The following is a 17860-nucleotide window of genomic DNA, read 5'->3' as shown; positions in this document are numbered from 1 at the left end:
ACTAAAGATCATACTTGAATCTTCTCAAACATTAATCTAGAGATGGCATTGTGGAACCTCATGTTCTGTGTCTTAATGATGAAGTTTTTCTTTCTTTTTTTCTTTTTCTCTTTTTTTTTTTTAAACAAAACAACCTCCATCCCTCCTCCCCCAAAACCCACCCCTTCCCCCCCCAAAAAAAAAACTAAAAAACCAAACCATCTGCTAATCGCATTCTTTCAGATGAATAAATGGGAGAACTGTTATTGAGAACAGAATTTTTCACCCCTGTAATCCCATTGCCATAGATAAATCTATCCACAGTACTGAAAATATTTGTTTTAAACTGTGGAGGGTGCAGAGGCCCCATGTTTTCTTTAATTTGGAAGAAAAGGTAAACATGTGACATGATTACTCTAAAACAATGGCATTTTCTGCTAACCTGTAAGAATTGGCATCCTTATGTTCGTGGATCTGTGTATCAGAGAGGAAAGCATCATCCTCTTCCTCATCACTATGAATGCTTTCATCGGAATCATATATAACACCACTGTCTGATAAAGGAAGAAATGGCTGCAATACAAAATAGAAGTTTGCTATAAAAGTAGTTTTCAGAGCTCTTAAATATTCAGTTCTTTTACTTTAGTTGTCATTTAAAATCTGCAACAGTGATAACAACGTATAAATAAGTTTCCCTAAAACACACAAAAAGCAGGGGGAAAAGTGTTTATTATTTGCTAGAGACATATTTTGAAAGTTAAATAATGGACTGGTAGGCCTTTAATCTTTTACTAAGAGGATAATATTCCACAGCTTACTATGAAGAACATCATTCAAAATTCTCACGTTATGTCTGTCCTTTAAAACTGAACATAAAAGAAATATGCTGTTATGTATAAAAACTTGCATTTTCCATTTTAAATACCTTTGCCATAAAATAGTCCCACATGCTGAGTTCTGGAGGAATAAATTTTTCTTTGTAAGAGGGTCTTTCTGCAGGCACAGGTGGTGGTACAGTGCTGTCTTTTACTGGTCTTCCTGGCACTAGCATTCTCATATTAAACCGACGACGATGTTTATCCATTTCTTCTGAAGGAAGAGGAGGTGCTAAATTGAAATCATTTAAAAAGCTGATATGAACATTCTTCTTTAGAAATGGCTGTATTTTATAATAGAAGTAACTTAAAACATTAATATTATTGCTAATTTCTACTGACTTGAAAAACCAAAGCCAGCCTAAATGAAGTATGTGTAATCATACAAAAAGTCTAGTGATGATAAATTTAATAATAACTGTGGCATGTATATGTTGGATATATCACAAGAAATGCATTTTATTATCTAGATTAAGTTCTCAGGAGATGTAGCTTTTAAATAAAAAGTTTTTAGCTGAAAGATTTCTCAACATAGGCCTGAAATTCTGTTGAGAAATAACAGCAATATATACGATTTCACTGAATTGTGAACTGTACAAGTAATAATATTTACTCAAAGTATAAGCCAAGGAACTCTTAAGATAATGAAGAAAATTTGAATAAAGAGATATGGCTTTTTAACAACAACTTTAGTCTATTGTAAACTTATGATTTGAAATGTCTTAATATTTATCAAAATATGAACATGGACTTTGGTTTTCAAAGTTGTACTGGGCAGACAACATTGAAGATTACACTTACTTTATTACAAAGGAGCTAAATATTTTAAAACATTAAAAAAAAAGCCACTAACATTCATCTACACTGCAAGTTTTTTACAAACCTTCATTACCATCCTCTGAAACATCAGAAGCTGTAGCAGCTTGTAGGTTAAAGAAAAACAGAATACATCTCAAATGAAGACATGACTGTATATCTAAGTTATTCATATTAACACCTTGTCAAAATAATACTCATTCTCAGAATCATTCCTAAAATGATTATTCTGAAATGAGTTTTCAAGATATTCCTTGAATGACAAATACCTGTTACACATACTTATAATGGTGCACTTCAGAGTGTTAACTGAGTAGCGTTAAGTGTCACAGTGTCAGCAGTGACAGCAATCAGTATGATTAGAAACAGTATTTACATTATAATGTCTTATTACCATTTTGTTTTATAAGTTAGACATGAAGCATGACATTTTTGTGTAAAAGGTTTCAAGCATATAGTTGTTTAGAAAGCCTGTGTGACAGGATTTTCAGTATGGTTGCGGCGTGAAGAGGACCACCTGAGTCTCTTTCAGTATAGCTGTTGTGTAATGCCTGGCACAAAGTGATCCTCTCATTACTGAGGCCCTTGGTCTATCCAAAATGTGAATAACAATGATATCCGTAACTTAAGAGCCTTATATAAAGGCATCAGCCTATATGTCTCTGACTCAACTCAATCCTGAAAAGATCCCTGGCAAATCCCATTCCAAAGAAAAAAAAAAATTTCCTAATAAAAAAATCAGAAACATGAGAAAGATGAAAGCAGCAGTAGCTCTTCAACAAAACCAGTGAACAGGAGCTCCCCACTTACTTTGTACCCGACCATATTCTGAGGATCAGCCCCTTCCTCAACAGCGACTACTGTTTGCTAACTATGCATTTCAAAAACCACAGAGGTATAATCAACAGTTTAGTTACTCTGTTTTTCAAAAAGCATATGAGAAATGGTTGTGCTTTCCTTTGCCTCCAGAGCCTGGATTCAATCGCCACTTCTGCATTTTGTCATGCAGTATATTAAGTCATGCTTATTTTTCTTTGAAAAATTCCTGTTTTGCGTTGGAGCTTAGATATGCATGAACTATTTTCTGTCAGCCAAAGCTGGTATTTATTTTATACTGTCTTGTGGAAGGTGAAATCATATCTTCCAATAGAAATATTGTCTTTAAGTTACTGCAGTAGTTGTAGAATAACACTCATCTCATATATAGAAAAATACAGGGATTAATTTACTACTGTTATTTATACTATCTATTTTTCACTAAAAATAGTGACTTGAAAGCCCTGAAAAGCTTTATAAACAAGCATCCAATAGTAGTTAAATGAGGAAATACTGATGCTTAGAATACTTGTTTGACTCAGAACATCTGAATTTAAATTACTCATTAATGATTTAATTCTCCAGTGGTTTAATGTCAAATGCAGGGTTGAGTTACAAGAGGTAACACCAGTTAAAGTAAAATCAGTTCTTATATTAAGGAAATTAATGGTGTATACAAGTAATTCTGAAACATTTATACTGGGAAATACACCCGACAATCCACATCATTTCCTGTGTCACAGTCAGCAGCAATTTCATTGCTACTTGACAGTTGCTTGGTGTGATGACTGATTGTTTGTTACCAATGTTTTGTTTTCTATATTGCTGTTTGAGCACTTTGTTTTGCCTTAGATTGAGAGATTATTCACTGTTGTTTTAAAAAAAGGAAGGAAAAATGCATGTATCTGGGATGATATGCACACACGTACCCCCAGTAATCTATGCTGTGAGTGAAAACAATCAAATGCAGAGGTCCAATGAAATTCTATCTCCAATCCAAGTGGAGATCTAAACAATTAAAAAAAACCCTCTACCCCATCAACATTCCTTGGTTTTTATAACAACAGTCTGTCATAGAGAAGATGAAGTCTGGATATTGTTTTTTAACCTAACAGTTACTCAGACACCAGTCTTGAGGTGCTGAAAGAAATATTAGGAGAATAAAAAAAAATACAGCTGTAAAAAGACGTAGTTATATTATAATGTCAAATTATAAGGTACTTTTCCGAGTCAATAACTGTACTGTTTGTATAGCAAATGAAAAATGTGCTGGGTGCCACTTAAGACAACAACTACAAGAACAGACTTTTTTTTCCAGTTTCTAATATATATAGCATTAGTTTTCTTGCCAGTAGATACTTAAATGCTACTTATTTAGTCTTTGGCTTTAAAAGGAAGGAAATCTTTCCTCCTAGGATGCAAAATGGTATAAAATGCAAATTATTAGTACAACCTTTAGAGAACAAAGTACCTGGAATATTTTCTGATTGCCTTCGAGGTTTTACAACAAGTTTCACTCCTCCACCAAAAACAGCAGCCCACATTCGACTGTTCAAAGGATGGGCTGCTAGTCGAAACAATTCATTACATGAATTGGTCGCCAGGGCATGTATAAGGAGACTCAAGTAGACAGCCACAACAGCTTCACAAAGTAGGATGTTTAACTTCGGTTGATCTTCATCTTGAGCTGAACTTAAGAGATTTATAAGTGAACTCACACCTGCATGGATAGAAAAAAAACATACGTTAAATGAGTATGAATACTAATGGAGAAGAAAAGGCAATGTATTATCTGTTCATTTTATGTTAAACATATACTAATAGGCACTCGATACTTTTATTCAAACCAAATGTTCTTTTTAGAATTAAAAAAAAAAAAGCCGCCTTCAGTCTGGCACTTCTGCAAATACTACAGGTGATTCAGTTTGCCTATGAAACTCCTGTACTGTTTCCAGAGTTGACCTCAAAATACTAAATTTATGCTAGAACATCAAGCATAATCCTTTTGATGGCTATGCATAGTAAAACGTATACATAAGACAGTAAGAGTAGCTAACAGAAATAACTTTGCTAGGGGGTGAGAGTGACTGGAGGAAAAGGTTATTTTAGGATGAGAAATAATCAGCCTGCAGAGTTGAAACTGAAAATCCTGACCTCTTCAGCAAATAAGATGTTTGTCATATAGTAAGTTTATTTTTTTGTTTTGATATGCGAAGACATTAAAGGCTGTTATTCATTTGAGAACTAAACCCAAAACACTTCTCCATCATTGATCATTCATCATTTCATCCATCTTTGGATGAAAAACTAACAGCATGTTGTACTGTAAGTTATTAATCATATTACAGAATAGTGAGATAACTTTGAAATATGGGGCTTGACCAGCGGTGTTAAAAACAACCTTTATTTTTGCCTCACCAGGCCACTGAGCAGGAGATGAGTTTGGAGTTGCATGCTCTTCAATACTTTCTGTCCTCAGCCTGCGTCGATCACTCAAAAGCAGTCCCTGATAAACCATTCCTGTGAACTGATTTGCTTCTGTTTGACTGCTAAATACAAACCATTTTTTTCTGATGAGAAAGGATTTTAGAATATTCTTGTAAAGTATATATTCAATAAATTTTTTCCATTTTGATCAGAAAATCTCCAACATTTAAAATTCTATAAAGCATGTAGTAAGGTTTTAGAAGACTAAGTGTTTTGTAACTTTACAATATAACCCCCCCAAATTTTTAGTTAAAACTTGAAGCATCTCCATGCAACATTACCATTCATAAGATATGTTATGTGCATGTCTCTAGATATGCAAAAAAACTTTTTCAAAAATTTTAATAAAATACTTATTCTGAGGAATATTTTTCTGTTTTCACAGCATTCCCTTCCAGTTATAGTTTGGAATATAAACTTTCTGAAACCTGACTTGAGTTAGGCACATATGTTTCCCTTGCATCCCTATACAGCAATGGGTGTGTTGTGGAAAACAGCTTTCAAATGTTCTTTCAGAAGCATCTTAAGAGTGACAACAGATTGTCCTATTTATTTATTGAAAGAATCTGAAAAATTCAGTGTTATTTTACCTGTGTAAAATTGATCTGGCATATCAGAGCTAGCAATGTGTAAATTGTATAGGTATCTACACCCATATAGAGAGATTAAATCCCTTTTTTAGAAACATACATGAAGTTTCCATTTTGGAAACAAAGTATACTCCAAATGTAGAACTGTAAGAAAACTTCCATTTTTACCTGTAGCTGTGGCTGTCACACAGAGCTTGATAAATGGATGCAGAAAGTGAAGCTGCTAAAGAATGAAGTGTGTACACCTAAAGTAAAAACAGCCAATATTAAGTTTTACATAAAAGTTGTGTAAATCATGATTTTCTCTAAACAGCATTGGAAATCAGTTATGCAAGAATGTCCTGTTAGGTGGTTTTAAGCCAAGTCCAGGAAATAATAACTGAAAGTTAATTAGTGGTTACAATACAATATTTCAAAATCACAGCTGCTTGACCTAGATTATTTCAGATTGCAATCAGAACCTTCTATCTAAACATACATATTCTAATATTATGTCAAGATAATTACATTTATTCTAATAACTGTCACAATGTATCACTCAAGAAGTGAATAAGTATTTCCTGTTATGAAAATGATTTCCATAGTCAGAATGGTTCTCGGAAGCTATATTATATAACATAGTAGCTCAGTGTAGTAGTAGTTGCTCAGTTTACATAAAATACAAAAGTTTGCATAACCGTTATATGATTGTAGTATCTATAATCTCTTTTTCACTTCACTTATATGCTCGTAATTATCCAGGAGTCTGCCAGCAACAAAAATAATACATCAGCCTCTAATGGCCTTGCAATGAAACACAAACACTCCAATTCTTACACAGCAGCAGAAATGCAAGGATTTCTTGGATTCCAATGGAACAAAATGGTATTGCGAAACTGTTAAAAATTCAGGCTTTTTTAACCCACCCTTTGTTCATTTTCATCTTTCCCTACCATCCTTCCATTTAATCGGTGGGATGCTAGATCTCATATTAAAGCAGTGAATTATCTAAATAGTTCATTTGTGATTAGAAGAGTGTCAGGTCTTCTTTCTCAATTCATTTTTAAAAGAAAATACATGTGCAGGATGAATTCTTAGAGTAGCATGAGTTCTTTCTGTAGCATAATGCAGGATGAAAAAGAAGTCAATTGATGTAAGAGAGAAAATGAGAAGTAAATGAGCTTGAACTACAGTTTTAGAAATTATTCTTTTTAACTGCCTTGCAGTGTGACAACCCATTTAGTTTCCTAATTTTTCCCTAGTTTGATTTATTCAATAAAAAAAATCATATTAACCTAATGAATAAGAATACTGATCTAAAATCTACAAGATAATGATTTGGCTTCTTACTAATTAACTGTGGCATGGTCTCAGGCTCTTTTGCTTTCCCCTTGCCTCTACTTGCTGAATCTGAACAGAATTTATTCACCTCAGGGTATGGAACCAGAAAAAGCAATTCACCGCAATCAATAGACTTGAAGAAATTTGCACCAGCAGAGAAGCCGAGGTAAGGTTTATAGTATCTATATTAACAGAAAGCTGTAATGCACCTTACAGCTTCCCACCTCTAGTTTCTTTCATTAATATCCCTACAGGATTTGGCCAGAGTGTTGATAATTAGTTATCTTATATGATCTTGTTGTTTCAAGAGCAAGAATTCAGTGCTTTAGTAAACATTTAAATTTGGAATAGTTTCCTGAGAATGACTGACCAGAATTTGGATGAAATGGAACTAACCAGATTCCAACAGAGGTTAGAAAGGAAGCTGGAACCAGCATTTTCATTTCTCCAGATTTTAAGGAGAAAGTCAGTGTTATGAAAGAATGAATGTCAAAAACTTAACCCAAACACCACATTTTTGCATGCTCTCTCTCCATTTTATAAATAATCATTTAGTATTTCCTGAGAACTGTTTTCATTACCTTTACATCTTCAATATTAGGATGTGGTGGTGACTTCATCTGCACAATAGTGTAAAGAATATCATGGATGTGGTTGTTTAAATACAGCACAGGATTAGCTATCACAGTTTTTGTTGATGCTATGCTCGCAGAAAGCAACGGTAGTGTTGTGGGCAATGGAAGTGGAGACTGAAGCTGTTTTACAGTAGTTTCCTGTTTAAAAGAAGAGATTACATTTAAGATGATTGGTTTGAGGAAAAAAAAAAAGAATAAAAATGCTCATTTTACATTTTATTTATTTTCCAGGTTTATCTTCCTTCACTGCTATCTACTCAGTACACTACAGTGACTGATGTCAAAAGTAAGTTCTTATTTACTATAATGATATAGATCAGACTTGATAACCAAATATTCTGGAGTACTTTTGATTTAGTGCAGGAAAAGTATTTTTATGCATTTCATTAGTAAGTGTTGGGATTGGCTATTAAGAAATAGTATCTAAAAATACACTTTTTTGACATAATGCTCACTGGTCCGAGTTTAATAACAACAGTCACATCTGCATTAATCTGAGTTTCTCAACTGGAGAAGAACAGCAGTTTTTCCCTTCTTAAATTAATGGACTAAGTCTAACACCACAATAATAGTCAACTACTGCTCCTATTTTAAATGTGAAAAACCTGGAACTAGAGCAAGCTGAATGACTTGCACAATATCAAACAGAATATCTGCTTTAGCTCAGATAACAGTCCCTAACATTTGCTGAAAAATATCCCCTTCTGTATGAAATAGAAGTAGAAAATGTCATAATACAGTAACAGAGAGCACTACACTCTGACTTGGTATTATTTGTTGAACCTTGTAACTGAGGTGCCATTCTTTGTACCTCTCTTGCATGATTTGCTGAGATGTAGAGAATGAGATTTGGTCACACTATGGATTAGATACTAAATAGTAGATTTTTTTCAAAACTATAATTTCATTTAACACATGTATATAATGCTGCAACTAATATATAAACACAATATTTATATTCCACAATATAGTCTAATAGGCTATACAGGTCATTCAGGATTAGGCTACCTAATCTTGAATGTGGTACAACGGATTCTTAAAAATCAAATCAGGATCTGGAAAAGCAGCACACTAAAACAGCAAGCTGTTGCTTGCTATTAAACATTAAAATGATCTTGACAGTTAGGCTTGCAGAATGTAATAAACATCTGTCTAGGCCCAAACTTAAACATTTGACAAAATCCACAGCCCAGAACTGTCAGATTCAACTGAAGGGAAATTATTTGAACTTGTTTTACCTGCTGTGACTCTTGCAGCAAAAATTTCAGCTCCATTCTTACAGATGCTAAACCACCACCTTGTGCCCCATGAAGACTACAATAACTTAGAAAAACTCTTAGAAGAGCTTGATTCTTCTGCAGCCACCACTTTCGCCTTTCAGCATGTTCTCGCTTTGCTTGTAACCTACGTCTTTCTATCTGGTGCCGTTCGTATGAACCAATGTCTGGCTTATCCACAATATCTTCATGATCAAGTAGGTCTCCATTTACTTTGGTATATGTTTTACAATAGTCTTTGCCACCAGCTTCATGGTTGCATATTTCATGCATAGCAGCAATCTCTTTTTCCAGCCAGTTGTACAGCTGAAATCTGAGCTTTCCTCCATCTACTTCATAACCTGTAGCCAAAGTTCTCAGCTCAGTCATCAGGATCTTCAAACAGGCTCTGAACTTCAGTTGTTCAGCAATAACATCAACCTCAGTATCTCCTTCATCAGAAATCTCCCCCTGTGGTGCCTGTGGGACATCAGTGTCTGAGCTTTTTCTTCCATCTTGTTCTCCAGTCTTAGAATCAGATTTTGATTTTTTCATCATTATACCAGCATCCTCTTCCTCTGACCCATTTTTGTCTTCACCCCAATCGAGAGTAAGAGGCTCATCATCAAATTTTACTGCAGGTTGACTCCAGTCAAATTGTGCTGAAGATTCAGTAGTTTTCTCCGAAGCAAAGGAAGTTGAAATTGGCTTTGACCAGTCTATATCACCACTTCTAGCATCATCCCTTAGGACTTTGGAATCCAAAACACCAGCCTGTGCTGGAGGACTAAATGGCTCTTTCTCTGTAGCTACAGTAGACTTTTTTCTTACTTTTGGAATTTTGGAAAGAACTTCAAGAGCTAGGACAGGACAGCCCACTTTAAAATGAGCATTTGCCGTAGTGAAGAATAATTTTCTTTCTATAAGATTAATTTTATCAACAAAGCTTTTCTCAGTTTTTAGACCTAAGGTGGCTAAAGTCCCTTCTGGTGAGCTGAAGTATCTTCGGATGAGCAAAGGGTGGGTCCGAAGGTAATTGTAAAAACTGAATACCACAGGATTGCATGACTTGACAATAACTAAGGAATTAAACAGATATGACATCTATTGAAATGGCTCTAAAATTGCTATTATTTTGTTTTGCAGTATTTTCTGCATTACAAAAATTTGTCAAAACACACAAAAAAAGACAGTTTTGGATCTGGCTGCCAAAACAAAAGAATCATTCATTCCCCACAAAAAAAGATTAAGGATATAAGCTGGATGAGTAGAAAGATATGAAATTCTCGCATTTGCCTCACTGCTATATTCTACTCAGCTAAGTCTAGAAACAAGCTGAGATGTTCAGCCAGGTGGGGATTTCCCCAGCAGAGGGAAACTGCTACAGCAATGTACTCGGTCACCTCTCTGTCACTTAACACTCATCCCAAAAGAGGCTGGAGCCTTGCTGGAACACTGCTAATCCCAGGAGCAGACTCCATGGGCTTATTGCACAATGGAGTCCACTGGAATAAAGACTAACCAGTGTCAGTAGTAGAGAGGTATCATTGGGAAATAACGAATAAGAAAGGCCATCCAGAGATGATTTGACAGCAGGACTAAGTTCAATACTTAGTGGGTGGGGGATAGGGGTGGTGAGGGGAAAGCCCTTGGAGAAAAGGTGGAAAAAATTCTTTTTGGAAGACGACATCAAGTGGGCTAGTACCTAAGCCAATTAATGATTTCAACCAAATGGCATCTCAAAGGAAGGGACTGTATGCAGATGCAGAAACCATTCCTCCTTCTCTACTTTGCTTTACTGAGTTTGTTCCATCAGACCAGTATTTTCCTTACCTGGGTTGTCATCATCATCTTTAGGTGTTTGTTCCAGTAAAGTGTCCAGAGCTCTAGTGTAATCTTTCATTATCCAATATGCAATGCTTCTCAGAAAGGGATCAGAATGCAATTTAGTACAGCTGAAGCCAGTTCCATCCTTATGGCAACCTAAAATCTTTTCATAAAGAATGGAGGTGTATGTGACCGAGGTTTCAAACTCTGATTCATATAAACGAGCAATAACCATAGCCAACTGGATGTCTTCCATTTTTTCAAGGCATACCTAGGATAATAAGTGGGGAAAAGGTTGCTTAATTCAGGTAAGGTAGTTCTTTAAAACTACTGAAAGAATGAAGTGAATAACAATATATCTTTACAGTACAGATAATTTTTTTCATCTCTGATCCTTAAAATATATATTGATCTTTGGGTCACAAATATGGATCTAATTTTCTTTCAGATCTATGGATCTGTATTTCTTCTTTGTGTTTGGAAAGAGGTGTACTACCTTCTATTTCAGGAATTATGGTAACCACAGCAGTACAACAGCATGACAACAATTAATGTGCCAGCAATAAATATGTTATACCTAATGGAATAACCATATGCTTCCAACTTTAACATTATTATGATTACTGATAAGATTTTCTTCATACTGTCTTATGTTCAGAACTACACCTCTGAGAAAAAAAGTATGTTCTCAAGTAAAGACTAACATACTGCATACAATAGGCAAGATAGGTAAAGGCTCTCTGAATTCCAGTTCTCTCCTGAGATGTACTGCCTATATTATGATCCTGTCTACAACTCTCACCTCCCTGGTGGCAGGCAACATCACAGCTCCACTTAAGGGATCCTAGGGCTGCTTCAGAGGAGGACTCTGACTTCTTTTTTTGCTTGATGTTGTAACATAAGGGCATACAGAATAGCTGGAGGCTGAACAGAGCGCTACAACTTAGCTGTGCTGACCAAATGGAAAGTTTCGCCAGCAGGGTCATGACTGCTAGTCCCAAGAGTGTTTCTCCTGAGGACTGATGTATATGAGTGAGCACTTACTCTGGCCTTCAGATCAGCTTCCAGGCTGCATTACACGGTAGTGTAGAGGCAACCGGTATGTCTATGTGGCACAAAGTGATTCTGTGTAGAAATATCCTTCTGTTGCCACAGTTTGTGAGAAGATCAGCAGAACAGCTCATAAGGATGCCACTATATAGTTCAAATTAGAAACTAAAACTTAATTTCTTACAAGCTAGTACCTCTATTGCATCTTTCAGTGAACCTGCCAGTAAGAAAAATGCAGCTGATTGTTCAAAGCGTTGTTTTCCCAACAAAGCAAAAGCATTTTTTAAAGCAGCTTTGCGCCATCTATCTTCACTGAAGTTGTGGCTGAAAAAGGCAGTCATCTTTTCATCATGTTGGGACCTGCATAAAGAAATGCAATGTACATAACTACTATTATATAACCTCAAGATACAATCACTTGAACAACATCACTTTAAGTTAAACTCTAATCTTAGATGAGTTCTGCCTTGCATTCCTGGTTCAATTAAGATTTAATCAAATTTACAGTTAGCAGAACTCACCTAAACAGACCCCACACCACTGCTTTTTTCTTCATAGCAAGGTAAAAAAGAGCAGCATCTAAGGCATCATTGTTCCTCTGGAATGAAGCTTTTGCAACCTGTAGTAAGCAAAACCTATTATTATTACTGAAAATATAAAGGCTGCCTTCAGCTAAAGAGTACATGTTCTGTTAGGTAGCTGGTCTAGGTGACTGTCGTTTCTACAAAGCAACAGTAATTTCTTTCATAATATTTTGCAGAAACTAATTGTTGTTATGTGACAGCTCATCATATTGTTAAGGCTCTTAAGATTTGGAAAAACAACACTACTGCAGATATTAGTCCCTCCCCACCACAAAGCAAGATGTTACAAACATGCAAATAAAAATTTGTTCCTCAGAAGTGATAGTCAGTCACACTATTAGGTGAAATTCATCTTTCAATCCTTTATTTACACATATTTAAGCTAATACAAGTGTTCTTTAGTGACTACTGTTTTTTTTCTTGTCTCAAGAGATATAATTGCATGGGTTTAGAGGACCTGAATAATTAAGTTTTGTTATTGAATTCATTGAGTATCCTGTAATGTTTTAAATTTTATTTTTATAGCAGATGATTTGGAAATTCAGTAAACTAATAAGTATTCCTGTTCAACAAACACATCTCAAAGAGTGCATTGTAATTCAGAGGAAAAGCTAATAAGTAAATCTATTAAACTTCAAGTTACAAGAAAGCTGAAATTTTTATTAAAGTAAGAATTTAAATCTCATTGATACATATAGGAAACAGTTTTAAATAGTATCTCAAAAATATATTGCAATTTATCCAGTATTAGAGCTTTCATATGACAACTCTGCATGCAAATGAGATGTTTTGGCTCTGGCTACAGAAACAACTAGTTGCACTGTCTCCTGACTGTCATGGAGTGCCCAGGAATTTACTATATACAAATCACTGTACAGATTTCTTAAGGCATACCTAACAGGATACAACTTTAATTTGTAAGCAATAAATAGTACCTTCTCAATGCACCTTCGCAGTGTGTTGATATTCCTGACCCACCAACCTATACCCACAGCTCTTAATTCAGACCACTGTGGGTCTCCCTTCTGGATAGCAGGAATCATATTGATCAACTCCTCCTCAGCCTCGGAATGAAAAGCCCATGCAAAATGGCAAGTAGATAGGCCTAAATAATAACATATGATAATCAATTTCATAAGATTAAGACTTGTTAATAAGCAAATGAAAGATGTCAGAGATGCAAAGTGAGTGCAACACAAGAGTGTAGGTAAATCTGAGAGGGACTGTTTTTCTCAACAGGAAGTAGAGCTGTTACAGGCAGTCAAAATATCTTTTTGCTCCATAGGATCTGTCCTCTCCTCAGTGCTTCTACCGTTCTTTTCCAGTACCCCATTCATATATGTACTAAAGTTGCATGAAAGACAGAAGGAAAAAATATCCTTGTTATCTCAGGCACAGACCCATTCTAGGCCAGAAAGCTTTCTGTCTGCTGCTTAGGTGTTAACTGCTTTCCTTTTTGCTGTGTTTCACAACAGCATTTACTCAGATCTGCTTTTGAGGAAGAAGTAACTGCTATGATGAAAATAATAAAAAAAATCTTTAAGGAAAGACATGCTTATCTAAAGCAATACCTTTATTCCTCCAGCAAAAACTATAAATATATGCATGCAATCTGCATGTTATCTGGTTGGGGAAATTATTCATGTCTCAGACTGATAATGCGGAATCTCTCAAATCTTTTCTATAGCTATACCTTCCTTCTATTGACAGTGTCTGCAGGAAAACATATACTAAGCTTTTGCAAGATCAGGACCTTAATGGAATAGATACAATCTAAAATGAGTATGGTGATAATAAAGCTATCAAAATACTATAAATCAAACATAACCAGATCTTCAACAAATGCTAAAACACAGTCAGCTCAACTGAATCAAATGAAAGTAATACCACATTCCAAGAATTACCTTGATGAAGCAGCTGAACTCGATACAGAGGTGGGAGTGATGTCAGAAGGCAGGTGTGCAAGCGCATAGCCAACAAATATCGTAAGCCACATTCATCTAAGGTATCTCTCCCTGTAAAATATATGAAATATTGACATTTGAACATGCAGGTAACCACAAGGGGCATGTATATGACTTATGCACAACTTGTAAGGAATGTATATCCCTAAATTTGCTGTTTGTGATGCTGAACTACAAGTTATTCTGTATGAAATATAAGCAGAGGTTTATTTTTAGGTGTTCTTCTCTCTACTGTATCTAATCTGAATAGCTGATGCTAGCTTTCAGCTTTGTTATCCCCAAATACTCTTCAAGGAATAAGTTTGTATTAGCTGGGAAGAACAAGAACGTAGATATTATGCCAGTTACTAACCTGAGTAATTCTTATCTCTGTTTTCATCTAGTTCAGTGCTTGTTGTGGCTACAGTGTCTGCCAAAGCTACAAGGAACATCTGCTCTAGTCGAGTGAGGCCTGGCAGACTTGAGTGCATCAGGTGGCTTGAAAGGACACTAGCATGTTCTCGGCCAAAGTAAGTCGGACCATACTGTGAGAGATTAATAACTTTGGATTTACTCTCCCTCTTTTCAGGCTCAAAATCAATGAAGTCATCAGTTGTAACAGGCTGAATTTGGAATAGATCAGAGTACTGATCCTCTGTTTTTCTTTTAGCGTGATCTTCAAAGCCCTGAGGTATTTTAGAAGTTTCTTCAGAAACGTAAGTGGTATCTTGATCTGCAGCAAGCAGCGCATACAGTGGCAGTGGAGGAATTGAGTCTATCTCTGTGTAGTCTCGAGTACCCTCTTTTCCAGCTGTGATGGTATCCTTGGCAGTACTACCACTGACACTAATGGTGCGAGAAAGATGGCGTTTAGGACCAGTTCCTTCTCCAGCTTCTGCATCTTTAACTATTGCAACTTCTCCTGCAATACATTTAACTAAATGTGATAGAATGGCTTTGGCTCGGCGAACTTTACCCAAGTCCATGAGTTCTAATAGCTGGGTTGGATGATACTGGGGGAGAGTAGGTGAAAGAACATGAGCAGCTTCAAAAAGGCCACCATCCTGGATTACAGTCGGAGTGCCAAAAACATCATCCACAATACCTGCCCCATCAATTACACTGGTCTTCTTTGCAATCAAACTTGCTTTGAGTGAATCTTGAGTTGTTGAATCTTCAGTAGTAAAAACATCACTTTCCCCATCACCAAACTTGACAGCATGTTTCCACTGTGCATAAACATGCATTTCACAGTCCATTCCCACTACAAGTATGCCATCCCTGACCCAAGAGAGAGAAACAGGCAGTGAAGGAGTGCCATCTACAGATGATACCAAGTCAATTGATCTAAGCAACACCCACTTCGACTTTATACCTTGTTTTATGCTACCACCTAGTGGTAAAGTAATAACAGCTACTCCTTCTTTGCTGCTTGTTTGATCTGTTACAATTCCTGAAAGTCTTCCATACATGAAGATGTTAGCACCAACTCCAACTGTCAATATATGTGAACCATCTTCTTTTGATACCCAATCCAAATGCACCAAATGCTTGATGTTGGGCACCAGATATTTGTCTTTATTCAAAAAAGCATCCGATTTACTGTAAACAAATAAATTACTATCTACACTGACTCTTGAATCAAGTACATTTCCAACCTTAACTAAATCATCCAGATGAATTGTCTGTTCCAAAACCCATTCTGATCCTCCTGTAGACTCGCATTCAAGTATACAAACATGCATGGAAAATTCTTTGGAAACAAAACCATTATGCTGTATAGGTTGTTTGTATGCTACTGCAAGACGTCCTGTGTAAGAACAGCTAACAGCAACTGGCCTTCCAACTATGCACACTGTACTGCTGTTGTCTTCTCCTTCATCATTCATTAAAGGCCATTTTCTCCAATGATATGTTTCCCATTCTTCATTTTTGCTGTTTAGCTCTGTCTCTACAGTACATCTCCAGAACCGCACTCTGTTGTCTGAGCATGATGTTACTATCAAGTATGGTGCAAGGCAGACTGGATATATTGATGAAGAACTCAGGTGACCTGAAGTTAGAAGAAACATATTTAGTATTAGTAATATAAAATAGAATGTAGTGGGAATGGACTGTGAATACAACAGACAACACTGTCTATCTGCTAATAGACAACATTTCAATTTAGTATTTGTTCTAGAATTTGGAGTTGGGTATGGGGCAAATGTATTTAGACTTGTAACAGTCTTAGGGCTTGGGGATTGCTATTAACCTTTTCTGTCACTCCACATATGAATGTTGGTATTACCATTCCAATTTTTCTGAAGGTCTTAGGAACGCAGGCAGTTTTGAAGAAGGAAAAGTTAATTGTATAACACAGCAAAAAATATCTGTTAGTTAAACAGATTTCTTTTCAGACAGCATTTCAAACCATCATCAGTTAAGTGATCACACAAAACTTCCATGGTATTTTTTAAAACAACTCTGTAGTTTTTAATGTATACCTGGCTTATGATACCTAGACTGAAATTTAACCTGAAGGCTAGCTTGACGTTCTCAAACTGAAAGCACTGCAGAAACTGGAAGAATACAAAGGTAATCTAGGAATGCTTCAGAAAAGGTAGTGCCAGTAGAAGAAGGGAAGTAGTAGTACACTGAACAATGTCCTGCTAAAATCTCGCTTGGAGTATTTGTGTACAGTTTTGGTCACAATTCAAGAAAGATAAAATGGAACTGAACAAATTAAGAAAAGGGCTGTTAGAATAATGAGAGGAATACAAAGCCTGTTTAATGATATGAGATTAGGTAAATTTATCTAAGATTAGGCCCGTGTAGCCTACCAAAATGAAACCTAAGAGGGGCATGACAGTACTTCACGTACTGTGGAAAAAAACTGATAGTGGGAGAGAGAATAGGAGATGGGGTAAGCACTCCAGGTTAAAAAAAGCTCTGTACACCCAAAAGATTAATGTTGGCAGATGAATGAGTGAGTATAAATTGTCCATTTATACTGACTCAGGATATACTGTCCTATAAACTAGTAATCTACTGGACCAATAAGACAGAAAAATGTTAAATTTACCTGCTGAAGGAGTTGCTCTAATTACTTCTACACCAACAGGAAGATCCAGTGGTTGGCTATACACAAGCCTGGAGCTCAGAATGAGTTTACTAGCAGTCTGAAGATTAGCAATTGATGAAGATCGTGGAATGGGACTTATGCCAGGTGATATATCTGGAGAAGAATCCACAGTCTTTTGCTCAGGTACACTCAGCTTATTTTCTGATGAAATAGCTTCAGTTGGTTTTGCTATTTAAAAAAAAAAAAGTCATTGCAAAGAGTGTTAAAAAAAAAAACCCTGTTAATGTATTAAGACAGAGCATGAATGTCCTATAATCAGATTTGATTTTCTTAGCAATACTTCAGTTATACAGAAAACAACTCTATCATGTATGCAGGCTGCTTTAATTTTATTGCAAATTATTTTACACTGTAACTACTTATATGATATCTATAACCTTCTGAAATACTAATTTTTTAAAATAAAGAATACAGTGCTTAAATATGCTAATCACCCTTTCAAGAAGTGTTTTATATTTTGATTGGTATAGAATGTAACCAGTGTTCATATGAAATCTTACTGCTTCTATTGCATTGATAAATTATTCCAAAAATTCTTGCCCTTTTTAAAAATTAGAA

At 35.7% G+C, this 17860-nt stretch overlaps 1 protein-coding gene across 4 annotated transcripts in view; it reads right to left on the bottom strand.

Annotated features, from left to right (window-relative positions):
* Positions 1-17860, bottom strand: part of DMXL2 (Dmx like 2) — a 60661-nt gene that overhangs the window by 12998 nt on the left and 29803 nt on the right. For all 4 annotated transcript variants that reach the window (XM_067305744.1, XM_067305746.1, XM_067305745.1 and 1 more), the window contains exons 17-30: positions 17243-17470; positions 14552-16231; positions 14140-14250; positions 13171-13340; positions 12173-12270; positions 11846-12011; positions 10608-10872; positions 8757-9853; positions 7465-7656; positions 5732-5808; positions 4905-5035; positions 3958-4206; positions 905-1086; positions 422-552 (exon numbers count right to left, since the gene is read on the bottom strand). In XM_067305744.1, the coding sequence (XP_067161845.1) occupies positions 422-552; positions 905-1086; positions 3958-4206; positions 4905-5035; positions 5732-5808; positions 7465-7656; positions 8757-9853; positions 10608-10872; positions 11846-12011; positions 12173-12270; positions 13171-13340; positions 14140-14250; positions 14552-16231; positions 17243-17470 (4777 nt within the window). The remainder of the gene's footprint in view (positions 1-421; positions 553-904; positions 1087-3957; positions 4207-4904; positions 5036-5731; positions 5809-7464; positions 7657-8756; positions 9854-10607; positions 10873-11845; positions 12012-12172; positions 12271-13170; positions 13341-14139; positions 14251-14551; positions 16232-17242; positions 17471-17860) is intronic.

Source organism: Apteryx mantelli, chromosome 15, assembly GCF_036417845.1.
Source record: "Apteryx mantelli isolate bAptMan1 chromosome 15, bAptMan1.hap1, whole genome shotgun sequence".
NCBI lineage: Eukaryota > Metazoa > Chordata > Aves > Apterygiformes > Apterygidae > Apteryx > Apteryx mantelli.
This window is presented reverse-complemented; position numbering and strand designations above follow the sequence as displayed.